At 53.8% G+C, this 25,772-nt stretch overlaps 2 protein-coding genes across 10 annotated transcripts in view; one reads left to right on the forward strand and one right to left on the reverse strand.

The window, feature by feature from the left end:
• Positions 1-121: 121 nt before the first annotated feature.
• LOC138846251 (ATP synthase mitochondrial F1 complex assembly factor 2) lies at positions 122-13,468 on the reverse strand. Of its 9 annotated transcripts, none has more exons than XM_070061587.1 (8): positions 13,433-13,468; positions 6,121-6,165; positions 5,749-5,894; positions 4,308-4,405; positions 3,623-3,703; positions 1,950-2,062; positions 1,487-1,602; positions 122-478 (listed from the first exon to the last, which is right to left on the reverse strand). In XM_070061587.1, the coding sequence occupies exons 3-8, from the start codon at positions 5,755-5,757 to the stop codon at positions 341-343; spliced, it is 555 nt and encodes a 184-aa protein (XP_069917688.1). In that variant the 5' UTR covers positions 5,758-5,894; positions 6,121-6,165; positions 13,433-13,468; the 3' UTR covers positions 122-340. The 9 variants fall into 9 exon arrangements, with proteins under 9 accessions (XP_069917688.1, XP_069917683.1, XP_069917685.1 ...); XM_070061582.1 differs by lacking the exon at positions 13,433-13,468 and adding an exon at positions 12,922-13,210 and having other exon boundaries at positions 1,911-2,062; XM_070061584.1 differs by lacking the exon at positions 13,433-13,468 and adding an exon at positions 12,922-13,209.
• Positions 13,469-13,503: 35 nt separating this feature from the next.
• Positions 13,504-25,772, forward strand: part of LOC138846258 (glucose-induced degradation protein 4 homolog) — a 41,516-nt gene continuing 29,247 nt past the window's right edge. Inside the window, exons 1-4 of the mRNA XM_070061596.1 lie at positions 13,504-13,787; positions 15,500-15,559; positions 22,700-22,771; positions 23,401-23,481. Of these exons, the coding sequence (XP_069917697.1) occupies positions 13,611-13,787; positions 15,500-15,559; positions 22,700-22,747 (285 nt within the window). The 5' untranslated portion in view covers positions 13,504-13,610 and the 3' untranslated portion in view covers positions 22,748-22,771; positions 23,401-23,481. The remainder of the gene's footprint in view (positions 13,788-15,499; positions 15,560-22,699; positions 22,772-23,400; positions 23,482-25,772) is intronic.

Genomic DNA, 25,772 nt, shown 5'->3' on the forward strand with positions numbered 1-25,772 from the left:
AGGGGGCGCCCTTCCACAGGCGGCCTCGTCACAGCCAGGGACACACGCAGCCTGCAGCTCCCCTGCTGCTCCATCTCGGGACCCCGAGCTGCGGCGGGGGAGACCTGGGGGCACCACACACTGCCAGTGCAAAGGGCTATTTTAATAAAGTTAGGGTCGAGGGGAAGTCTCTCGCCCAGTCTCTCGGCCCCACCCCTCCGTCACCGCTGGCCAGCCCGTGGCACCCCGAGTCGGCTGCAGTCCTGGGGTGACTCGGGGAGGATGTGCAGGCCGGGCTGGGGGAATGGGGGCTGTGGCCGTGCAGCCTCTGTCCTGCCCCCCCGCCCCTGGACGCCCGGCCTCACTCCTGCAGGAGTTTGTGCTTGACCGTGGAGCTCTGGGAGCAGAGGTGGATGAAGAGGGTGCCGGCGGCCGTGCGGGCTCGCAGCTCCTGCAGCTCGTAGTCGTGGGCCCACTCCACGTTGCCCCACTTCTGGATCTGAGGAGGAGGAGAGCAGCCGCTGACGGGCGCCTGGCCGGGTCCATCACGTGGGAGACCGGCGTGGCTGAGGGGCGCTGGGGGAGGACCCCCCCGTCACCCACTCCTGTGGATGGCCGGAGCAGGCGACCCTCCCTGTGTGGTCTAGGAACTGCGTGTAGGCCCGGGCCGGCGGTGGCTGCCCACGGCTGGGCGGGCTGGGCACCCACACCACCCATGGATCTCCTGGGAGGGCACCCAGCCCGCCTGCAGCCCCTGCTCCCAGGACCCCGGCGTGGAGTGGCCTGTGACTGAGCGCTCCTCGGACACACGACGTGGCCGTCTGAACATCTCTGACTCCAAACTGGCCTGTGGGCTCATCCCTGGCCAGGGCCCGGCAGGCCAGGCCGGCTGCTGCCCCCGCTCGCCCAGGGACCTGGACTCTGCCACACCACACGAGCTGGCTCCCCCAGCCACTCCCCTCCCCATTCCTGTGCGGTGGGTCCTGGCATCCAGAGTACCCAGCATGCTCCGCCAGGCGCAGGCAGTGCCTGTCCCCGAGGCTCTCCTGAGAGGCCGGGGGAGGGGTACACGGTACAGGAAGGCATTTCTCTGTCTAGTCCTCAGGGCAGCCGAGGTTGGAGGCACGGCTGCAAGACGGCAACCCCGAGCCCGCGAACGCAGCAGCCCCTGCCAGGAAGAGACTCGGGGTGGGCAGGCTTGGCCAAAGCAGGGGCTGAGTCAGGCCTGGATGGCGTGGTGATCACCCACAGGCAGCCAGCAGCCCTCCAACCCGCTCCCACAGGTCCAAGAGGGACAGCCTTGTGACTCAGGGGCCCCCTGTGTAGAATGGGCACCCGCACAGCCCCCAGCTGGCCGGGCTGTGCACAAGAGGAGGTGGGGGCACTTCCTGTGCCTGCCAGTGCCTCTGACGGGCCTTATTCTGGTGGCTGGACTTACTCGACGGCAACACAGGCCAGGGTTAGGTGAACGTGCGGTGCCCCTCCCCGCCGGGCCGCGGCCCCTCACCTGGTACTCCTCCTCCAGGCGCGACAGCAGCACGGCCTGCTCCACCGTCAGGTGCAGGTCGGTCAGGCCCAAGGTCAGCACCATGGACTTGAGCTGGGTCACCACGAACTCGATCCCTGCGGGGCCGCGAGCGGAGTCAGGCCCACGCCCTCAGGCAGCCCCTGCACCCCTGAGCAGGGAAAGGGAGGGGGAGAGTGTGCTGCGGCCCTTGGGGTCCGCGCCCTCTTCCCTGGCGTCCTCCTCCACCCAGCCTGGCCAACTAGAGCAGCCCCGCCCCACAGCCCCGCAGCGGGTTCCCAAAGGGCTTGTAACTGCAGACATCGGCTGGAGAGCCAAGCCCCGCTTTCTTGCTAGGACGGCCAGCTCCCAGACATTCCCCCCGCCCGGGCCCCACCCCTCACTCGGGGTGCCGAGTGTGTGTCACCTGCCCACAGGAAGCTGCGCACGCGCTCTCCGGGCACACCTTGGAGGGCCCACATGTTGTAGGACGCCAGGTGGTTGGCCAGCACCTCGTGAGTCCTGGCGGGGATGCTGGGTCCCATGATACTGGTGGAGGAGCCGATCTCCACGCCGTACCTGCAAGGAGAAGGCTTAAAGCCTGCCCGAGACCTGTGTGGAGTTTCTGTCTCCTGACTCTGGCCTGGCTCAGCCTTGGCTGTTGCAGGCATTTGGGGAGTGAACCAGCAGTGAGACCCTTTTTATCTTGTCTTGCTATATTTCAAATAAATAATTTTTAAAAATACATCAAATTAATTTTTTTTAAATACAGCATGGGATACTTGTTTTTCAAATATTTTAAAAGCCTTTTAGGGTGGCCGGCACCGCGGCTCAATAGGCTAATCCTCCACCTGGCGGCGCCGGCACACCAGGTTCTAGTCCCGGTCGGGGTGCCAGATTCTGTCCCGGTTGCCCCTCTTCCAGGCCAGCTCTCTGCTGTGGCCAGGGAGGGCAGTGGAGGATGGCCCAGGTGCTTGGGCCCTGCACCCCATGGGAGACCAGGAGAAACACCTGGCTCCTGCCTTCGGATCAGCGCAGTGCGCCTGCTGCAGCGGCCATTGGAGGGTGAACCAACGGCAAAGGAAGACCTTTCTCTCTGTCTCTCTCTCTCTCACTGTCCACTCTGCACTCTGCCTGTCAAAAAAAAAAAAAAAAAAGCCTTTTAGGGTGGCCAGAGCCGTGGCGCAGTGGGTAAAGCCGCCGCTTGCAGTGCTGGCATCCCATGTGGGCACCAGTTCGAGTCCTGGCTGCTCCACCTCTGATCCAGCTCTCTGCTATGGCCTGGGAAAGCAGTAGAAGATGGCCCAAGCGCTTGGGCCTCTGCACCCACATGGGAGACCCAGAAGAAGCTCCTGGCTCCGGGCTTCAGATCGGCACAGCTCTAGCCATCATGGCCATTTGTGGAGTGAAGCAGCGGATGGAAGACCTCTCTCTCTCTCTCTCTGCCTCTTAACTCTACCTTTCAAATAAATAAATCTTTAAAAGAAAAAAAAAAGCTCTTCCCATTAAGGAAGACGCCGGGTATCAGCAACTCCTTGAACCCTGCGCCCACGGACGTGACCCGTGACGCATGAGCAGCGCCCGACCCTCTCCATGCGCGCGTGTCCTACGCGCTGTTCCACCACTCTGCCCGACACTACAGTCGTGGCGATGAAGAGAAGAATGAAAAGTGTCCCCCAAATCTGCGCATTAACTGTGGGCTTGGCACTGAACGCACCCACTCCTGGGGTCCTCCCCACACCACCGGCCCCACTCGCAGACGAGGGAACTGAAGCTGGATGGACTCAGCGGCCCAGAGGCACATGGCTCCTGCTCACGGTCATGCTCATGGTCACGCTCACGGTCGCGGAGCTGGCGCGCAGACCGGCACCGCTGCCCTGCTCCTACCCCGGACCTAGGCGGATCCTGCCGGGATCCTGCCCCTCCCGGAGGGCGCCGGACTGGCCCTGCGCCTGCTGCGGGCTCGCTGAACGTGTCTCCCAAGGGACCGCTGTTCTGCAAGGCGCGCGGTCTCAGAACGCCCGAGGGGAGCCGGGCCCCAAGGGCGCCCTGAGCTCCGAACGCTCGGGGCGCTGGCGGTGTGGTACCAGCCAGGCCTCCACGGCCTGCCCGGGCCGGCCGGTCTGTGCCACCTCTTACCTGTTCTCAGCCCACTCTATCACTGGATCCCATTCATTCTTTTGGAGCTCCACCAAGGTCTCGGGCTCTTCCACCCTGTAGCTAATTCATGGCAAAAAACCACCTTCATTAATGGAAAAGTACAATTCTTTCATTCGGTGACCGCAAAGGAAACCACAAAGGGGGAGGGCACAGGCTGCTCCGCCCTGGCCCCGCCCCCAGCCCTGCAAGGCTCTCCCCTAAAGTGGCAGTCCTGGGGCCAGCGGCAGCGGCAGCACCTGGGAGCCCGTGAGAAATGCATGTTCCCAGGCCACACACCCCACCCCACCCATCTACAGAAACCGGACCCTCTGGGGCGAGAGCCACAGCACGCAGGCTGAGCCCCGGCCCGGTCGCTGCCGCCTTCCCAGAGACGCACACAAATGGCCCGTTGCCTTTTCAGGAGCCCGCCCCCCTCTCGGTGTGGACACACGGTCCTCAAGGCCAGGCTGTGGCCCTCGCGCTGACCGAGAGACACGGAGACCCAGCTGGCTAAGGGGGAGCCGGGCTGCAGGGGTGTCGCGGGACCGCAACCCAGGTGGGCGCCGTGGAAAGCCATGGTCTCGCGCAAGGGAGAGGAGGAGAGAGGCCGTGCGTGTGCAGAACAGCGGGCCCCTCCCCACCCACCAGGGCCCCCGGGACCTGCTACCGCCAGGGCGTCACTTACCAGATGGTGTCAGTGTCCAGAAACTTGATGGCCGCTTGGATCAGCTGGTCCTTGCTCCGCTGGGTCGGGTTGTCCAAGGACGTGTTGCACAGGGTGGTCTGCGGGGAGAGGTGGGTGAGGGGAGGGGGCGGCCGTCAGCACCGGCTGGGCTCGGACGAAAGCCGGGTGCAGGGCAGCAGGGCGGGGAGCCCTGGAATGGCGGGGACTGTGCTCCCGTGTGCCGGGGCAGCTGTGGGATGCTCGCAGCAGCGCAGTGGGCCTCCCCGAGGCCTCGGGATTCATTGATTTACAGAAGTGACAGCGGGAGAGATCCTCCACCTGCCACCCCCAGATGAAAGACTGCTCTCTGTGTCTGTCCCTCTCTCTGTAGCTCTGACTTTTAAAATAAATAAAAATTTAAAAACAAAGTACCTATCTAATTTAATCCCCATGACAAAGCTCTGGAGTAGGTACAATTATCATACCCATTTCACAGATGTAAGAGACTGAGGCCCGGGGCGGTCAGACACAGTGAATAAGACCCGTAGGCAGGAATGGGACACAGATCTGACAGAACGGCTTTTCCAGCGGGTGCCCTTAGCACACAGGCAGCGGGGACGCTGACATCCAGGCCGCACCCACACTGGTTCTGAGATCTGCCTGGACAATAAGAGGTTGCTCAGTGCTCTGTCTGCGGCCCTGGTCGCCCCCAGCTCATCTGCTGGCCAAGGAGCAGGCTGGCCCCTCAACAGGACGCCCTCCGGGTTGGTGGGCCAGGGTGGGAGCCACCATCCTCAGGCGGGGCGCCCCCTGCGCTGACCACAGCTCCCTGAGGCGAGCGCTCTTCACCCACCTTTTAGAGGCGGGGGGCCCAGGGCCGAGCAAGCGGCAGCCCCTTCCCCAGGGTCACCGTCAGGGAGCCCCTTGCCCAGGGTCACCGTCAGGCAGCTGCGGGCTGGACCTGGGGGCCTCAAGCAGCCCCCTCGGTGGGCACGGGCGGGGCTGGCACTATGGGAGCCTTCCTGCCCCTGCTGCCTTTAGCCAGGATTTACCGAGTGCCAACGAGGCTTCCCGCCAGGGGCTGGCTGTCGCTGGTTAAGAGTGCAAGGGACGTGGCCCCTGCCCTTCTGTCGCTCAGCGGGCAGCAGGGGAGACAGACAGGACCTGTGCAGACGCCAAAAAAAAAAAAAAAAAAAAAAAAAAAAAAGCAACAGCGACAACCCGGATGCAGGATGAGCCGCCGTGACAGAGAAGAGGGCCGGGCAGCCGGCAGAGGTGACGAATGTCCGAATGTCCTCAGACCAGAGCTGGCCATGCGAGGGGCCACGCGAGGGACTGCAGGTGGCTAGGCCGCTGGAGAGAGAGCCTGGCGAGACGTGCGGCTGTCCCGGGCAGGCCGGAGCCCTCCCACCCCCACCCCCGGGCCCTGCCAGGACGTGGAAGGGAGCCCCGGGCTTGTTACCAGGTGCATGGTGTAGGACTTGATGGTGTCCTGCTGGGACTCCCACTCGGTGGCCACGGCAATGGCCAGGGCCTCGCTGGGCACAGTGAAGAGCTTGGCCTGGGGCGTCTTCAGCTTCCTGTGGTCCAGGTTTATCTCAAAGCCACCTCGGGACAGCAAATGAAGGCCTCTCAGGGGTCGTCACGGGGCAGCGGGGGCCGAGCCTGTATTTGGCCGGAGTCCCTTTACGGAAACGCGTAGGGACGAAAGCGCAAAGGACAATCCCGCCACTGAAGTGGCAGCGGATGAAGAAAAAAATAAAACAAGCAAGCAAGCAAGCAAGCAAAGGAGCCCGCGCTGCCGGCCGTCCACGCACAGAGCTCAGACACTCACCTTCGCCCTGGCTGATGCTCACGTTCTGGTAAAACCTCTTCCTCTCTGTAAGAGACGATTGCTTCATTAAGGCAGTTGAAACCACGCCGCCGCGGCTCTGGGGGCCCCCGCCCCGTGTGTGCAGACGGCTCGCTAGCGCGGATGGATTTTGGGCCACCCCCACGGCCGCCCACGCCCCGCACACATCCCAGACTGGGTGAAAGTCATAGACCCATTCGGGCAAGACTCTGGGCCTCTCAGGAGAAGCCAGTGTGTGCGTGTGCAGTGCACGTGTGTGTGTGCACGCGTGTGTGGTGTGTGGGCAGGAGGTAGAGCTCCCAGGAGCGCCTCCCACCCCCTCTCCCCAATTAATTAATCTAATTAACCGGCTTGCGCATCTATTCAGCAGGAACTCCAAACCTTTGCTTTAAGAAGGGGAAGAAAAAAAATCAGTGTTCAGCATTTTCTTTTGAAAACAACTTGAATAACATCTTGGACGATGCTGTAAACACATACTTCTTTACCCTGCAAGGATTAAAACCTAAGGCCTGGCCCCGGCGCTGTGGCGTAGCAGGTAAAGCCACTGCCTGCAGTGCTGGCATCCCATATGGGCACTGGTTCAAGTCCCGGCTGCTCCACTTCTGGTCCAGCTCTCTGCTATGGCCTGGGAAAGCAGTGGAAGATGGCCCAAGATGAACCCCTGCACCTGCGTGGGAGACCTGGAGGAAGCTCCTGGCTCCTGGCTTCAGATCAGCTCAGCTCTGGCTGTTGCGGCCATTTAGGGAGTGAACCAGCGGATGGAAGATGTCTGTCTTTTTGTCTCTCCCTCTCTGTAACTCTGTCTTTCAAATAAATAAATAAATCTTTACAGAAAATGGCAATGTAGTGTGTGGAGGAAAAGGAGATCCCTTAGTTTGCTCTCAAGCTTTAAAAAGGACAATGTTAAGTTAAACTCATCCAAACAGACTCTAAAGATTCAAAGGCCCTGCCGTGTGCATCCTGGGCCCAGGACGATGGGCAGAGGGCGTGGGTTTCTCGCCAGACACAGGGTTCCCATGTTTCCACGCCACACCGGTGTCACTCCTGTTAAAGACAGGAAGCCGGGGTGGGTGTTTGGTGGGCACTTGAACGTCACACAGGACGGCGGCATCCACGTCAGGGTGCCTGGGTCACGAGTCCCGGCTCCCTGCCTCAGTGCAGCCTGGGAGGCAGGAGGCGATGGCCCAAGCGGCTGGGTCCCTGCACCCACGGGGGAGACCCGGCCTGCGTCCCAGGCTGCTGGCTTCAGCCCGGCACGGCCATGCATGCTGCAGGCAGTGCAGACTGGGGGGGCAGCAGACGGGGGTCTCTGTCTCTCTGCTTTCCCGTAGAGTAAGGACGGGGACCCCGTGTCCCCAACCAACTAAGCAGCTTCCTGCTAATGGCCTGGAAACCTAGCAGCCGCCAGTGTCCAGGCTGGCCTTCTGTTTGGACCGGCCCAAAGTCTCAGGAACTACAACTCCCACAGTGCACCAGGAAGAGGAAGTGCCGGTCTCAGCGCAGCCCCAGCGCCTTTATCCTTTAAAACAGTGCCATCTGGTGGCCGCCTCTGTTGTCTGCACCCCTAGGGGCAGCTGTATTTCTAGGTAGCAAAATCTCCAGGCGAGATAACATAAAGAACCCTTAACAAATCCACAATAGAAAGACAACCCAATTAAAAAATGGAAGAGGGATTTTAAAATAGACATTTTTCTCAAAGAAAATATACACGTGGCCGAGAAGCACGTGCAAACACACGTGAGGTCATTCACAAGTAGGGAGATGCAAACCAAGACCACAGGTGGAGATCCCGCCTCACACCCTGTCCCATAGCTGTTGTCAAAAAGACCTGGGCAGCTGTTTAGTGTAGAGGCTGAGACACCACGTCCCCCGTCAGAGTGCCCCGATTTGACACCTGATTCGTTCCCGACTCCAGCTTAGTGCAGACCCCGGGAAGCAGGGGTGATGGCTCACGCAACTGCGTTCCCACCACCGGCTCTGGGCTTTCTGCTTTTTAAAGATTTTTATTTATTTGAAAGGCAGGGTTGCAGAGAGGCAGAGGGAGAGAGAGGTCTTCCATCCGCTGGTTCACTCCACAAATGGCTACAACAGCCGGAGCTGCACCCATCCAAAGCCAGGAGCCAGGAGCTTCCTCCGGGTCTCCCATGTGGGTGCAGGGGCCCAAGCCCTTAGGCCATCCTCTACTGCTTTCCCAGGTCATAGCAGAGAGCTGGATGGGAAGAGGAGCAGCTGGGACTAGAACCGGCACCCATATAGGATGGTGGTGCGGCAGGTGGAGGATTAACCTACGGCACCACATCGCCAGCCCCGAATAAACATTTTAAAAATAGCAGTAACTGTTGGCAAGGATGTGGAGCAATCAATCCCCACGCATTGCTGCCGGGGCCTGTGACCCAGCGCAGCCCCCGTCGGGAGAAAGTTAATGTCACCATCTGACCCGGCAGTTCCAGGGCCCACAGAAAACCTGCACGCACAGGGCGGGTGCCTGGCACGGCAGCGTAGATGGCTGCTGGCACACCCACACCCTGGATCAGAGCTGCCCATTCGAGCCCCAGCTACTCTGCTTCCAATCCAGCTTCCCGCCAGTGTGCTGGAGGCGGAGGCTCATGGCTCAGGAGTTTGCTTCCTTGTCACTCCTGTGGGGAGACTGGGGTGGAGTCCTTGGGCTCCTGGGCCCAGCCCTGGCCGTTGTGGGCCTTTGGTGAGTGGGAGACCTCTGTCGGTCTCTGCCTTTCAGACAGAATGAAAATACAATTTTTTGAAAAGTGTACACAAATGTCAACAGCAAAATTATTCATAATAGGCAAAAAGTAGAACCAATCCAAATGCCTTATCAGTGAATGAACGGATAAAATGAAATACAGTCCATGTACACAGTGGAACATCAAGTGACAAAAAGTAATGGAGGCGTAGCAGATTAAAATGCCACCTGCAGTGCTAACATCCCACATGGGAACTGGTTCTAGTCCCGGCTGCTCCTCTTCCGATCCAGCTCTCTGCTATGACCTGGGAAGGCAGTAGAAGATGGCCCAAGGACTTGGGCCCCTGCACCCACGTGGGAGACCTGGAGGAAGCTCCTGGTTCCAGATCAGCACAGCTTCAGCCATTGCAGTCATCTGGGGAGTGAACCAGTGGGTGGAAGACCTCTCTTCTCTCTCTCCCTCTGTAACTCTGCCTTTCAAATCAATCAATCAATCTTTAAAGAACCAAAAGTACGAATACTTGATACGACCTTAAAGACGAAGGCAAAAAAGAGACAAGTGGGGTCCCATCAAACTAAAAACCCTCTTACAGCAGTGCAACAGTCAATCAACAGAGCGAAGGCACAACCCACAGAACAGGAGAAAATATTCACAAACTCTGCCCCTGACAAGGGGGCACAAAGAAGCAATTTCAGCCCAAAAACAGCATCCAAAGGAGCCAGAGAGAGAGCAAGAGCTGTACACAGACACCCCTCGAAGGAGGACACACAGATGCCCAAAGGGACCCGAGCAAAGGCTCAGCACGGCGAATCGCCACGGGAGCGCAGAGCCAGCCCAGGGAGAGAGCGTCTCCCTTGTCAGGTGCAGGAGATAACGCACACCAGCTAGGAGGTGAGGGAGGGCACCCTCGGAGGCTGTGGGTGGGAATCTGCGCAGTCGCGGTGCAAGGCAACACAAAGGCTTCTCCAGAAACTACAGCTAGAACCACCACAGGTGGCCGGCGCCATGGCAGAGTGGGTGAGGCTGCTGCCCGCAGCGCCGGCATCCCATATGGGCACCAGATCAAGTCCTGCTGCTCCACTTCCCATCCAGCTCTCTGCTGTGGCCTGGGAAAGCAGTAGAAGATGGCCCAAGTGCTTGGGGCCCTGCACCCGCGAGGGAGACCTGGAGGAAGCTTCTGACTCCTGGCTTCAAATCGGCTCAGCTCAGCCACTGTGGCCAATTGGAGAGTGAACCAGAGAATGGAAGACCTGCCCTCTCTCTCTCTGCCTCTGCTTCTCTCTCTGTGTAACTGTGACATTCAAATAAATAAATACATCTTTAAAAAAAAAAAGAAAGAAAGAAACTCAGCCTGCTGCAGGTTTACTGAATTTCTGTCCAGCCCTGCTGAGACCACATGGTTCTGTGTTCCTTACACGGCCTGTGGGCTGAAACCTTGCCGGCCCCGGGACTCCCATGGTAACTGATTTGAGTTCTCACAGCGTGTGCGATGCACTGACACATCACGTGGGACCCCGTCAGAGTGTACAATTTTTATATATCAGCTATAAAGGTTTTACAAATAGATTTAAAAAAAAATTATTTATTCATTTGAAAGTCAGAGTTACAGAGAGACAGGAGAGGCAGAGAGAGAGAGAGAGGTCTTCCATTCACTGATTCACTATCCCAGATGGCTGCAACGGCTGGAACTGTGCCGATCCAAAGCCAGGAGCCAGGAGCTTCTTCCAGGTCTCCCACATGGGTGCAGGGGCCCAAGGACTTGGGCCATCTTCCACTGCTTTCCCAGGCCACAGCACAGAGTTTTATGGGAAGAGGAGCAGCCGGGACTCGAACCAGCGCCCATATGGGATGCCAGCACTGCAGGCGTCAGCTTACTCGCTACGCCACAGCGCCGGCCCCCTAAATAGGTTTTAAAAGACTACACTCTCTTTACCTGAAATGTCCAACGCAGAGCAATCTAGAAATGGAGACAGGGCAGTAGCGGTTGCCCGTGGCTGGAGGGTGGACAGGGTAAGGGGAGATGATAACTGCAGGGTAAGAGTTCCTTCTGGGGGTGACAGAAATGCTCCAAAATTGAGCGTGATGCAGAGTGCACGATCGGAATGTACTGAAACCCCCTGAATCTGACCGAAAGAGAATGACCTGCAGCGTAAGCGAATCAGCTCTCGATGAAGTGCTCAACTCTTTTTTTTTTTTTGCCCCAGCCCAATGTACGAACACGCTATTTTCCAGACAGCTCTGACATGCAGGCCAGGGGCTGACAAACTTCCTGTCAAGACCACAAGGCAGGGCTGGTGCTGTGGCGTATGGCGGGTTAAGCTGCCGCCTGTGACTCGGGCATCCCAGATGGGCGCCGGTTCGAGTCCCAGCTGCCCCATTTCTGATCCAGCTCCTTGCTGTGGCCTGGGAAAGCAGTGGAAGATGGCCCAAGTGCTCACCCGCTCTCTCTCTCTGTCTCTTTCCCTCTCCCCCCACCCCCGTAACTCTGCCTTTCAAATAAAAATGAATAAATAAAACAAGAACCACAAGGCACACGTTCCAGGCCTTGCAGGCCACGCAGTCTCTGCTGGGAACTCCCAACTGCCCATTCGGTGAAAGCACCTGGAAATGACGGGTAAATGAAAGAGCACTGTCTCTGTGCCAATAAAACTTTATTTGTCATTTGCTCCAAAAAAAAAGAAAACAAGTAGCAGGCTAGCTTCCTGGTCTAAGCATGACAAACCCTGCCTGGATTTCACAGCGCACCCTAGGAGGCTGCCGGGGCTGGGGTAGGGGATGCGGGTACACACTTGGAGCAGCCGTGTGGCCCAGGCGACAGACAAGGCCCCACTGGGCATGCCCACACAGCCAGGACACCTCCCACACGGGGCAGCATGGAGCCAGGCTGTCACATCAAGTCTCCCAGCGCCTCAGAGACCCTCTCCTAACCCCCCTGCCCTGGCCTCTGATGACCTCAGGGCCACACTGCAGTCTCCCCCGAGAACAAGCGGCCTGGCGCGACTTCCCCCACGCTGAAGCTGAGAACTGGAGGAGCCTTCTAGAACGCAGACACGCATGTGCGCACATGCACGCACACACATGAGCGCACGCACACAAACAGGCATGCACACACGCACGCACCCACACACATACGCATGCGCACACACACACACACGTGCACGCGGGGGCCTGGTCTCCGCGTCTCCTCGCCCCTTGCTGCCTTCCCTCATCCAGGCGTGTTTTCTCTGCATCTGACTGCCGACCACGCACCCGGGACATCCGGGGGATCCGCACTCCAACAGAGGAAGCCGGCGGGTCCAAGGCCAAGTGAGCGGCCTCAATTTTAACTCTGCTTCTGCGCCCTTTGCTGGTGTTGGGCCCCACTGGGGACGCCCGTCCTATTCTGCTAATGGCTCTTCCTGGCACACCTGCGGGCCCTGACGGGGGACATCTCATTTGTATAACCAGGAGGCGGCGCTGTGGTGTAGTAGGTAAAGCCGCCGCCTGCAGTGCTGGCATCCCATATGGGCTACGGTTCGAGTCCCGGCTGCTCCACTTCTGATCCAGCTCTCTGCTGTGGCCTGGGAAAGCAGTGGAGGATGGCCCAAGTCCTTGTACCCGCGTGAGAGACCCGAAGAAGCTCCTGGCTCCTGACTTCGGATCGCCGCGGCGGGTTAGAGGTTCAGCTTGGTCACCTGGCTACACACACTCACCCCTGCTGCGCCCCCGGCCCAGGAAAACAGCGGAAAGAGACGCCACTCCCGATGTCCCCCCGCCCCACCCCCAAACCCCGCTCCTGCGGGGAACCAGCGTCACCGCCTCCCACAGGCCTCCTCGAGTTGGGAGGCAGAGGGGTCGCCCACTTGTTCAGGACAGACGGCTAGACACGGCCAGGAAGCTGCAGCCTTGACCTCTGCCCTGTGACCTTGGCCAAGTCCTGACCCGCGACCCGAACCTGCCCCGTTTGAAACCTCGGCTGACCCTCGCTTCTCTTAGCAGACGCCTCGTGCTCCCATTAACCATGCGAGCCCGGTCCCGCCGCCCGGCCCTGCACGCCCGAAAGCTCGCTCTCAGCCCACCCCAGCCCGACGTGGCCCCTCACCTGTCGGCGGCGCGTAGGCCCGGGCCGGGGACCCCAGGGCTGGCCCTGGCCCCACGGGCCGAGTCAGGAGGCGGCGCCCCCGGTCCCGCAGCCGGAGGCAGCTCCTCCACATCGCGCCCCAAGGGCCTCGGGCGCACGCGGGGCGCGAGACCAAGCCGCGCTGTCCGGCTGTACGGAAACCTCTCACGCCTCCCCGGATCCCCTCAGCCGCCTCTGGACGCCGCCATCTTCCGCATGAGCCCTACGGCGCACCGTAGCCGCCGCGCGCCTCCTGCGCACACCGCCCCCCGCCCCTGACGGAGAACCTGCATCACAAACGCTCCTCGCCCCGCCCCTCCTCCGCGCCGCGCCTCCGGAATAAGACTACAATTCCCAGAAGTGCCCTCGCGCTGCCCGCCACGTGTTTTCTCTGCTCGCCAATGGGCGGAAGCGCCGCGTGAGCTTGCTCCCGCCCTCCCCGGCGCTCCGGAGCAGGTGGAGGGAAAGTAGAGTAGGGGTCCGAGCTCAGTACCGGGAGGCCCTGCTCGCAGGTCCAGGGTCGCGGGGGCGGCCGGAGTGCTCGGTGCGCAGCGAGCGGGCGCCCCCCCCCCCCCGCCCGTGCCCCGCGCGTGCGCGCTGTGCCCCTAACGCCCCGGCACCCGCGCGGCAACGGTGGCGGTTCCTCTCCCCTCCCCTGCCCCTTCCCCGCGATGCCGGTGCGCACCGAGTGCCCCCCGCCGGCCAGTGCGTCTGCCGCGTCCGCGGCCTCGCTCAACCCGCCGCCGCCCATCAACACCCAGCAGCCCGGCGTGGCCACCAGCCTGCTCTACAGCGGCTCCGAGTTCCGTGCCCACCAGAAGAGCAAGGGGAATTCGTACGACGTCGAGGTGGTGCTGCAGGACCCTCTGGCCGGGTCCTCCCGCCTGCTAAGACCCTGAGGGAGCCTCCCCGAGTCTCCCAGACCGAGACCCGCTGTCCAGGGTCCTCCTCTTGGGGCCCTCCTCCTGCTGGAGTTTGCTGCGGGCAGAGCAGGATCTCCCGGTGCAACCCATGACTGCTGGCTGCTCAGACCGGGCACTTTCCGCCCGGGTGCTGTCAGCATCTTATTAACTGCCATGCCCTTCCCCGCCCTCTCGAGCGGCTGTGAAACCCCCAAACTCTATGGAATTCAGGGAGAATCGCCCACAGGACGGGAGCTGCAGGTCAGAGCTGTGGGTGAGCGAGTGTGGCTCAGCTGTTCCAAACGCTTCCCCAGTGCCAAGGTCAGCAGATGACGGTACCTACAAGTGCTCTGGCAGGTTTCGCAGGGAACACCTTTGTCACCAGCACCAAGCCTGGAGGCACCTCGGCGTCCCTGCGGTGCTGGCATCCTCTGGATGCCCGAGTTCATTGCTGCGTGGAGGCCTTGCCTTAGTGTCTGATTTATGGCGTTACCCGGAAGTAGTTGCCGTCTCAGACCTGATAAATGGCACAAAAACTTGTCCAGTTTCTCAGCCCGAGCCCTCACGTGACGTGAAACATCTCAGCGTGTGCTCCAGGGAGCACGATGCTTTAATCCGAGGGTTTCCTGTGCCAGGGACCCCGCTCAGGATGACGCCACGGGTGTGGGTGTACTATGCGAGTTCAGCCACAAAGTAACCATGCCGGTCTCAGAGCCACATAAGAAGTCACTGGAGCTGTCACAGCACACCTCGAGGCGTGTGGAGCTGGTGTGGTTGCAGGCTGGCTCCTGGCGGGACCCACAGCGGGCCCGGTAATCTTCCACCTTCCCTCGCAGCCAACCCTGACATTCCCTGTCCCATCTGTCTCGGTCTCCGAGAATGGACCCTGCACACAGAGCCTCCAGCCACCGGGTAGCAAAAGCCCTTGCTCGCTCACTCACCACTTTGAAAGCCCTCCATCCCTAACCTAATGGCTCCAAGGGCAGCAAGTTTACTGTACACCCAGCAGGGTTGAGCAGGTCTCTTGGGGCGGGGGAGGCCAGCGTGGAAGAAGAGGAAATTGGCTGGTGGGTGGGCATCGGCTGGCGGCTGCCACCCTCAGAATCCACTGTGCCCCTCGCGCCTCTTCCTCCTGGGCTCCTGGCTCTTGTCATTAGAAACATGAGCGTGTGGACAGGGCGGGCACTCACAGGGTGGTCAGGGTGCTTGACTGGCATCTTAGTTTGTGGCTGGCACGTGCTGTGCCACGGGGGTTTGCTAAGAGGCTGCTTGGAGTCTTCTGCCCATTCGTGGGACGGTCACGCAGCACCGACGCGGAAATGGACTAGGGAGAGAAGTCAGCCGGGGTCAGGGGTGGCGGGCACCACGTGCACGGGTGGGGAGGGCTCGTGCCACAGCCTGCAGCCCAGCCAGAGGCCTGAGCGGTCAGTGAGCGGTCCAAGGTCCTCAGCTGCAGGGAGCTGACAGCGTTCTGGGACCAGCTGGCTTTGTCTACAGGCCACTTGGCGCATGTGTACAGGGGACTCCTGAGGGCCCCGGGGGCTGGTGGGGAGCCTTGGGCTCTGCCGCCTTCCCCAGCCTGGCCTGGCGGGATCTCGCAGCACCGCGGCGTGTGCCCCGCTGGATATGTTGTTCATCTGTGTGTCTTCTCTTTGCAGCACGTGGACACAGGGAACTCTTACCTTTGTGGCTACTTGAAGATTAAAGGCCTCACCGAGGTAAGCCCCTGTGCACTCCAACCAGAGCCCGGAAGGGTCCAACTCACCGCAGCCTCACAGGGAGAGGGGCAGGCTGTCCCCACCCGGGACCCGAGCAGAGCACGTGGTCGGTCGCCAAGCACCTGTGCTGCGTGGGGAGCGGACAGCATTGTGGTCGTGGCACATCCTGTCGGAAGTCATTCAGAGGAAGCTGTGTAAATGATGTCCCGGTGTGACCCACGCTGTTGGTGTTGTTTTGAAGTCCTCCAGGAGCAGGTCGCCCTTAGTAAGGGAAGCCCCTGCAGTGCTGAGCATTAGTTAGGCTCCTCAGAGGAGGAGGGTGTGCCAGCCTTGGCCTTCCCCGGGGTCCAGCCTCACACAGCACGGAGACTTGTCCCTCCCCGGTGCAGATGGCGTGGCCTTGACAAGCGCTGGCTCCTCTGCACAGGCCCAGATATGGGCTTAGCGCAGCCAGCGCAGGGACATGTAGTGGAGAGGGCCCAGCGCGTTTCCAGGAGGCCCCGGCCATGTCAGGCCTCAGTTGCATACCTAGGGGCTCTAGGTCACATACCACCAGTGGAGCCATTGTGAATGGGCAGGGCCTGGGCTTCCAGCATAGTCAGGGTTGTGCAACCATTTTTTTTTTTTAGGATTTATTTTATTTATTCGAAAGAGTTACAGAGAGAAGTAGAGACAAAGAGAGAGGTCTTCCATCTGCTGGTTCACTCCTCAAATGCCGCAACAGCTGGAGCTGTGCTGATCTGAAGCCAGGAGCTAGGAGCTTCCTCCAAGTCTCCCACGTGGATGCAGGGGCCCAACCACTTGGGCCATGGAATGACTTTTTTTTTTAAAGATTTATTTATTTATTGGAAACTCAGAGTTACAGAGAGAGAGGAGAGCCAGAGAGAGAGAGATCTTTCATCTGCTGGTTTACTCCCTAGTTGGCTGCAGTGGTCAGAGCTGTACCAATGCAAAGTCAGGGGCTTCATCAGTGTCTCCCACCTGGATGCAGGGGCCCAAAGACTTGGGCCATCTTCTACTGCCTTCCAAGGCCGTAGCAGAGAGCTGGATCAGAAGTGGAGCAGCTGGGTCTCTAACCGGCACCCATATGGGATGCTGGCGCTTAAGGCCAAGGCATTATCCCGCTGAGCCACGGCGATGGCCCCCCTGAAGACTTTATGTATTTATTTATTTTTTGACAGGCAGTGTGGACAGTGAGAGAGAGAGAGAGAAAAAAAGGTCTTCCTTTTTGCCGTTGGTTCACCCTCCAATGGCCGCCGTGGCCAGAGCGCAGTGGCCGGTGCACAGTGCTGATCCGAAGGCAGGAGCAATGTGCTCCTCCTGGTCTCCCATGGGGTGCAGGGTCCAAGCATTTGGGCCATCCTCCACTGCACTCCCGGGCCACAGCAGAGAGCTGGCCTGGAAGAGGGGCAACCGGGACAGAATCCGGCACCCGAACCGGACAAGAACCCGAGAGGCTGGCACCACAGGCAGAGGATTAGCCTAGTGAGCCGCAGCACTGGCCCCCTGAAAGACTTTTTTAAAAGTATCCATCTGGACTTTGGACACAGTGCTTACCATAAATGCAAAGCGTACCAGGAAGGCTGAACATTCTACAGCCCTGAAGAAGACTAAAGTACCTCCCGTGCTCCATGAGGAGGTACTTTCACAACCAGACCAGGTTCAGGCTCAGCATCCAACCCTGACAGAAGTCACAGTTCAACCTTTTGATGTAGAACTTACCCTAACTCCAGAATCCATTGTGGAGGGTGAACTACTCCCAACCATGCAGGAGACTTCAGGGCAGCCTCCAGGGCCACATAATGAAGTGGTCTGTCAGCCTCCAGTTTATTATGAGATGGTAGTTCCAAAACCAAGTCAAGATCAAACTCCGCATCCAATGTCACCCAGTGGCACAGCTGAACCTTCGAAGTTAGAGTCAACCATAACTCAGGTACCCACTACACAGGATGAACATTCTACAGCCTTCAAGTCTATATCTCCTCCTCCTTATCCAATGTACCCTGAGGTGACATTTTCACCTCCAGTCCAGATTCAGACTCAGTATACAAACCTGCCTCAAGTCACAGTCAAGCCTCTGGACCTGGAAATTACCCAAACTCCACAACGTACTACAGAGGCTACACCTTCTACTACCATGCAAATGACCCTAACTCAGTCTACAGAGCCACTAAAGGAGCTCGTAACTCAGTCCCCAGGGGACAATGAGATGACAGTTCCAACAGCAGGTCAGCATCAAGCTCAGCACCCAACATCACCCAGTGTCATAGCTCAGCCTTCCAAGATGGAGCTAACCATAACTCTGGTACCCACTGCAAAAGCTGGCCATTCTCCATCCCTGAAGAAGACTACAGATCTACATCCAGGCCAGGTTCAGACTCAGCACTCAACCCTAACTGAAGTCACAGATCAACCCCTGAATGCGGCTGCCACCATAAATGTCTGTGAGCTCTGCACCTGCAAAGATGAGACACTTCCGTGCACTGGCCTCAGCCCAGTGCAGAAGCTTCACAGAGTTCCTGTACCAGAGCCCAACAGCTACAATGGCACCTTCAGCATATTGTAAGAATCTCCCTTCCTCATGGTTCCCTACAGCCTGCCTGTCTCAGCAGCTTTTCCTCAAGAGCCTCCTGAGCCCTCCTCAAGTCCCCACCTTATGTTGACTGTGTGTGTGTGTGTGTGTTTTGGCAGGCAGTTAGACAGAGAAAGAGAGAAAGGTCTTCCTTTTGCCATTGGTTCACCCCCCAAGTGGCCACTTTGCTTGTGAGCTTTCCTGATCCTCCTTCTCTTCTTCTCTCTGTCCCTTCTACAGTCTCATGTGATTGCCCTTACTCCTTTTCCTGATTCTTTATTTATTGACATTTGCCATATTATTACCTCATTGCTTTACTCCCACTCTTGAACACAGCCCTCATCCCAACATATTAGAGATGATACAACAGGTTTAAGGATAGATTCTGGAGCCAGGTTGCCTGGCTTTGAACACAGGTCTCCCAGTGATTAGCTTTGTGACTTTCGACAAGTTATTTAGCTTGGATTCCATCTCTTCATCTATAAAACTGGATTATGGCCGTGATCAGTTCACTAGACCGTTGTGTATTTAGATGAGTGGATGCATACAATACATCACTTCCAAGCATATGTGAATGTAAACTCGTAATAAATACCATTATTGCTGAGCCCCTCAGTTGTAGCCTGACCTTACCTTTGTTCCTCTATACATAGTAGCCATTTTGTGCCATTCCAGGGTGTCATAGGAACCACAGATAGAGCACAGTTATTCTAAAACTTTACCTGAGGTTTACAACATGGCCATTATTTGTAAAATCAAGAAAAAAAAAAGGGGGGGGGGAGTCTGTTTTAGGCAAAGATTTGTCTGATGGAATGATCAAGATTTAGACTGTCTGGCTACAAGAGATGGACTTAGGAAGCAATGAAAGATATGCAAACAAACTTGAATATTGGCTGAGGGGTTTCAAAGTTCATAATGAGATATGGAGTGTCATTAAAAGCTTGTGAGTAAGAGAAAGATGATTTAAAATGGGGGGTATTTTAATCTACTATTTTCTTTTTAAAGGTTTTTATTTATTTACTCGAGAAGCAGTGCAACAGAGAAAGAGGTCTCATTCGCTTATTCATTCTCTAAATGCATGCAATGGCAGAGAGTGGGGAGGCCAGTGCCGGGAGCACAGAACTCAAACCATGCATGTGTATACAAAGGCTGTTGATTTTTGTGCATTGATTTTATATCCTGCTACTTTGCCAAACTCTTCTATGAGTTCCAATAGTCTCTTAGTAGAGTTCTTTAGATCCCCTAAATAAAGAATCATATCATCTGCAAAGAGGGATAGTTTGAGTTCTTCCTTCCCAATTTGTGTCCCTTTAATTTCTTTTTCTTGTCTAATAGCTCTGGCTAAAACTTCCAGAACTATGTTGAATAGCAGTGGTGAGAGTGGGCATCCCTGTCTGGTACCAGATCTCAGTGGAAATGCTTCCAACTTTTCCCCATTCAATAGGATGTTGGCTGTGGGCTTTTCATAAATTGCTTTGATTGTATTGAGGAATGTTCCTTCCATACCCAGTTTGTTTAGAGTTTTCATCATGAAAGGGTGTTGAATTTTATCAAATGCCTTCTCGGCATCTATTGAGCTAATCATATGGTTTTTCTTCTGCAGTCTGTTAATGTGGTGTATCACATTGATTGTTTTGCACACATTGAACCATCCCTGCATACCAGGGATAAATCCCACTTGGTCTGGGTGGATGATCTTTCTGATGTGTTGGTGCATTCTATTGGCCAGAATTTTATTGAGGGTTTTTGCATCTATGTTCATCAGGGATATTGGTCTGTAATTCTCTTTCAATGCTGCATCTTTTTCTGGCTTAGGGATTAAGGTGATGCTGGCTTCATAGAAAGAATTTGGGAGGATTCCCTCTTTTTTGATTGTTCTGAATAGTTTGAAAAGATTTGGAGTTAGTTCTTCTTTAAATGTCTGGTAGAATTCAGCAGTGAATCCATCTGGTCCTGGGCTTTTCTTTGCTGGGAGGGCCTTTATTACTGTTTCAATTTCTGTCCCAGTTGTGGGTCTGTTTAGGTTTTCGATGTCTTCCCGGTTCAATTTAGGTAGGTTGCATGTGTCCAGGAATCTATCCATTTCTGATAGGTTTCCCTGTTTGCTGGCATACAATTCCTTGTAGTAATTTCTGATGATTCTTTTTATTTCTGTGGTGTCTGTTGTTACGTTTCCTTTTTCATCTCTGACTTTATTGATTTGGGTCCTTTTTTAGTTAGTTGGGCCAATGGGGTGTCAATTTTGTTTATTTTTTCAAAAACCAGCTCCTCGGTTGGCGGATTTTTTTTGTCATTTTTTTTTTTTTACTCAATCGTATTGACTTCTTCTCTGATTTTAATTATTTCTCTTCTCCTACTAGATTTGGGTCTGGTTTACTACAGTTTTTCTAGATCCTTGAGGTGAATTGAAAGCTCATTTATTTGGTGCCTTCCATTTTCTTGATATAGGCACCTATTGCTATAAACTTTCCTCTTAACACTGCTTTTGCTGTATCCCATAAGTTTTGGTATGTTGTACTGTTTTCCTCATTTACTTCCAGGAAGTTTTTGATTTCTTCTATGACCCAGTGTTCATTCAGGAGCATGTTGTTCAATCCCCTTGTGTTTGCATATGCTCTAGGGATTCCTGAGTTGCTAATTTCCAACTTAGTTCCCTTATAGTCTGAGAAGCTACATCGTATGATTCTAATTCTTTTGAATTTGCTGAGACTTCCTTTAAGGCCTACTATGTGGTTGATCCTAGAGGAGGTTCCATGCACTGCTGAGAAGAATGTAAATTCTTTAAGTGTAGCATGAAAAGTTCGGTAAATATCTATTAGATCCATTTGGGCTATAGTGTTGTTTAAATCTACTGTCTCCTTGTTGATCTTCTGTCTGGTTGATCTGTCTATTTCTGAGAGTAGAGTATTGAAGTCCCCCAGTACTATTGTATTGGAGTCTAAGTCTCCCTTTAAGTCCCTTAACAAACCTTTTAAATAAACCGGTGCCTGCAATTAGGTGCATATACATTGATAATAGTTACATCTTCCTGTTGAATTGATCCCTTAATCATTATATAGTGCCCCTCTTTGTCTCTCTTAACAGTTTTTGTGTTGAAGTTTATGTTGTCCGATATTAAGATGGCTACGGCTGCTCTTTTTTCATTTCTGTTGGCATGGTATATCTATTTCCAGCCTTTCACTTTCGGTCTGTGTGCATCTTTGTTGGAAAGATGTGTTTCTTGTAAGCAGCAAATAGATGGGTTTTGTTCCTTAACCCAATCAGCCAATCTGTGTCTTTTAACTGGACAGTTGAGGCCATTAACGTTCAATGTGACTATTGATAAGTAGTAACTTTGCCCTGCCATTTCCCAAAGATATTTTCTAATATATGCTTTGAACTTCCTGTGATCTTTTGCTGTGAGGTTTCCTTCCTTTACCTTCTTACATATTGATGACCGTGTTTCCGTGTTTCTGTGTGTAACACATCTTTAAGCACCTTTTGCAGGGCTGGACAAGTGGCAACAAATTCTTTCAATTTCTGTTTGCTATGAAAGGTCTTTATTTTACCTTCATTCACAAATGAGAGCTTTGTAGGATATAGTATTCTGGGCTGGCAGTTTTTCTCTCTTAGTACCTGGGCTATGTCTTGCCATTCCCTTCTAGCCTGTAGGGTTTCTGTTGAGAAGTCTGCTGTAAGTCTGATTGGAGATCCTCTGAGAGTAATCTGATGTTTCTCTCTTGCACATTTTAGAATCTTTTCTTTATGTTTCACTGTGGTGAGTTTGATTACAACGTGTCGTGGTGAGGATCTCTTTTGGTCATGGTTACTGGGGGTTCTATGAGCTTCCTGTACTAGGATGTCTCTGTCCTTCTCCAAGCCCAGGAAGTCCTCTGCTAGTATCTCACTAAAAAGGCCTTCTAATCCTTTCTCCCTCTCCATTCCTTCAGGAATTCCTAGAACCCAAATGTTGGGATTTTTTTTTTTACTAGTATCCTGTAGATTCCTAACAATATTTTTTAGATTTCTGATTTCCTCTTCTTTTCTTTGGTTTGACTGTATGCTTTCCTGTGTTCTGTCTTCTAAGCCCTGAGGTTGCTATTATGCATGTCCAAAATGGCATCTGTTCACTGTCTTGCTCGCCTTTGAGAGGTGAGCGGAGAGAGTGAAACTCCTGTCCGTACTGGTCCCTTTTATTATTTTCCTCTCTCCTGTAGTTAGCCTGGTGAACTTTCGCCTACGGGGCTTCAAGCCTCGTTCCCTCTAGGCTCCTTCTACTTTCCTGCCGGTTGTCTCAAGCTATTGAGGTTCGGTTCACTTCACGATCCAGCACTGGTGGGTAGATTCTGCTGCTGGTGTCCCGAGCTGTGGACTCCCACGCCCTCCACCGTGAATCACTAGTTCTGGAAGAGTTTCCTCTGCTGTTTCTTCCACAACTCTTCCTTGAACCTGCAGTATCTCCACTTTTATTAAACTGTCTCTTCCCGGACTATCAGTGTGCTCCCTTCCTATTCATCAAATGTAAATTTTATTATCCCCACTGACTATATAGGTAATAGCTAATCAAGGCAATGTTTTCCTTTTCCTAGAGATTTATCCTGCAACAAAATGGAGTCTATCGAAAGACGTGCATTTGAGTCACTCCCTTTTTTGCAGTCTATGTAAGTTGCAATTTCATCATATTTGGAATTTGAGTAAATCTTCCCTGTAAACCACCTTGCTGTTCACCTTGAAATAGGGTGAAGCTTCTACTTTACATTTGTAGTAGAAGGTTACTAAAATTCTGTAACAGGTCCTTTTCATCTCTAGCACAGATGCTATCAGATACAAAGGTCAGAGTGAATCCCACAGAGCAGGGCTTCTCAACCAACTCAATTTTGTATTCAGGTAACATTTTGCAGCCCTGCACATGCTGCTGGCACCTAGTGGGCCAAGGCCAGCCTGCTGTTAAGCCACCTACTATATACAGGACAAACCTCCACAAGAAAGGCATTGTCGAGCCCAAAATGTCAATAGCATTCAAGTTGTGAAACTCTGTTCCAGAGAAGTAAAGATCACGCAGTACAAGTATGTCATGTAATATGAAAATGATATGATGAAATTTAATGTAAAAGTGCAAGTATAATTTAGAAGCCAAATCTTCCAGTACCAGTAAATTCTTTAGTGTGTAGATAAAATGTGGAAGTGTTGTTTCATCTATAAAAATTAGAATCCCTCCTGAAAGAGGAGTATTCTTCAAATATATCCTTTTTTCTTCTTCATTCTCTTTGACTTCTGTCTTTTTTTGTAGAAATCTTGGTTGCAATTTACTGACAGAACTGAGCTTTGGGACATTTCAGGCGTGGCATGGAATGCAGTTTTTGCACAATGTGTAAGTGAAATAGATGATGAATACATATTTAAAAACCATTTGTGTATAAAAATGGTATATAGTTATGCTTATCTGGGTATTAAGTCCTGTATATAAACTCTGCAAAGAAGGTCTTCATTTCAATTTTTTTTTTTTCAAAAATCTAACACAAAGTACTCTGGGAGAAAAAGGTTCTGGTGCTTTCTCAGGGTTACCTGCTTTTAAATCATAATGCAAAAATAATTCCTGGGACCCAGCCAAAGGGCATGTCTCTCCCCATCACCCAGATCATGAGCTTTTTCCAAAATGTATTTAACTCTCAATTTATAAATTATCTGTGGATACTAAGAACCTTTATACTTTAGTATAAAAAAAATAAGAAAATACACTGCTCTAACATAATCCCACATGTTCTGTCCTGACTAAACTGCAACAGAAAGTGAGTTTTATTCCCTTTCAGCTCAATAATTCTGTGATGTTCAATGGCCCGAGGGAATTTTAGATTCAAGATAAAGATTCTCCACTCAACCTGACGTTGAAAGACTATCCACCTGTTCTGTAGTTCAGAATCCCAGTCATAACCATTCTGGTTATGAGGGAAGGTTTTAGGATGTGTGGAGGATGGACCAACAGTGCCTGCAGATCTTGGGGAAGAACACTGAAAGTCTGTTTTTCCTACACCCATACACTGGGGAGCTGGTTCCTGAGGCTCCTACACCAAGTGGTTTTGGTAGAATCAGTAAAAATGGCCTCAACATATATCATTCCATTAGATTCCCTCCTAAGGGGCCTCTTAAGTTTTCTGTAGACAACACAGGGAGAAAATCTGTGGAATCACAGCATATGAAAAGTAATGAATTCATTTAAGAACATTCACTGAGTGCCAGGCCCACCGAGTGCCAGGTGCTATATTAAGTGCTGGGGGTACAAATTGGAACAGGACAGAAGCTTTGTCTCCAGAGACTTTCATGCCAGCAGGGGGAAGTTGGGAAAATGAGTGACAGCCATGCTAGCATCTGTGCAGCAAGGCCAGAGAGATGAGCTGAAAAAGTAGGAGCAGAGCTAGGGATGGCGCACAGTACACAAGGCACCAGTTCATTTATCTCAAGATTCTGTGTCCATCTTAAGCCAAAGAAAAAAAAAGCATTTGCTTCATGGTGATGCAAAAACCAGAGCTAGCTGGTATTGGAAACTAATTCTCTTATCATGTGATCTGAACATATCTAACTCGTGGTTACTTCAAAAATTGGCACAATGGCTGTAATACACCAAGTGTGTGTTGGGAGCTGGTCTCCTTTATTTGGGGACATATTCTTTTATTAGACAAAGCTAATCTGCTTCAAGGAAACTTTTGCTATCCCCGTTGCCCCAGGAAGACACCAGTGATCTTATGACCAAAGATGAGGGTTTTTAAAGTGAAAACAATGCTGTTCACTGCATTACAGAGTCCAGAAAAGAGTGCCAGCTGAGCTGGATTCATCATGAACTGGAGCCTAAGCTTCAAGGTTTTACGCTTGCACGTGCCCCTTCCAAGGTCCTGGGAGGGGCTGGAGCAATTTTTATATTCATAATTCTGCATGTTTCATTATAAGGGATTCCCCAAATTGGGTTAAGCTCACGCTCAGCAAAATCTGCATTCACCGTTACTTTGCACGTACTACATGCAGCCCAGTAAACATTCTTCTGAATGAAGCCTCTGTGTAAACAGCAGTGTGGTAGGATCAGTCTATTGTGAATCTGAAATCCACCTCAAAGACATGCCAAGAGCTTACCAGTGACATAACTCTCTTCAAATAGTAATAATCATTAAATCTTTCAGCTGAAATCAGAAATAAATTACAGAAAATCAGCAGTAATTGATAATTCTAAACATTAAGTATACATTTTTTCTTCTGCTTCATGCATGTACATTAAATGTTTTTTTTAAAGAAATATTTAGTTGAAAATCAGAGTTACACAGAGAGAGGAGAGGCAGAGAGAGCAAGATCTTCCATCCAATGGTTCACTCCTCAATTGGCCGCTACAGCTGGAGCTGTGGTGATCCAAAGCCAGGAGCCAGGAGCTTCTTCCTGGTCTCCCAAGCAGGTGCAGGGGCCCAAGGACTTGGGCCACTGCTTTCCCAGCCACAGCAGAGAACTGGATGGGAAGTGGAGCAGCTGGGACTAGAACCGGCACCCATATGGGATGCCAGTGCTTCATGCCAGGGCGTTAACCCACTGTGCCACAGCACCGGCCCCTTGTACATTAAGTCTTAACCCAATGGCTTATTTTTAAAAATTGTTTTAGTCACTTCATTGGTTCTCACAATAAAA

Source organism: Oryctolagus cuniculus, chromosome 17 (assembly GCF_964237555.1).
Source record: "Oryctolagus cuniculus chromosome 17, mOryCun1.1, whole genome shotgun sequence".
NCBI classification, from domain to species: Eukaryota; Metazoa; Chordata; class Mammalia; order Lagomorpha; family Leporidae; genus Oryctolagus; species Oryctolagus cuniculus.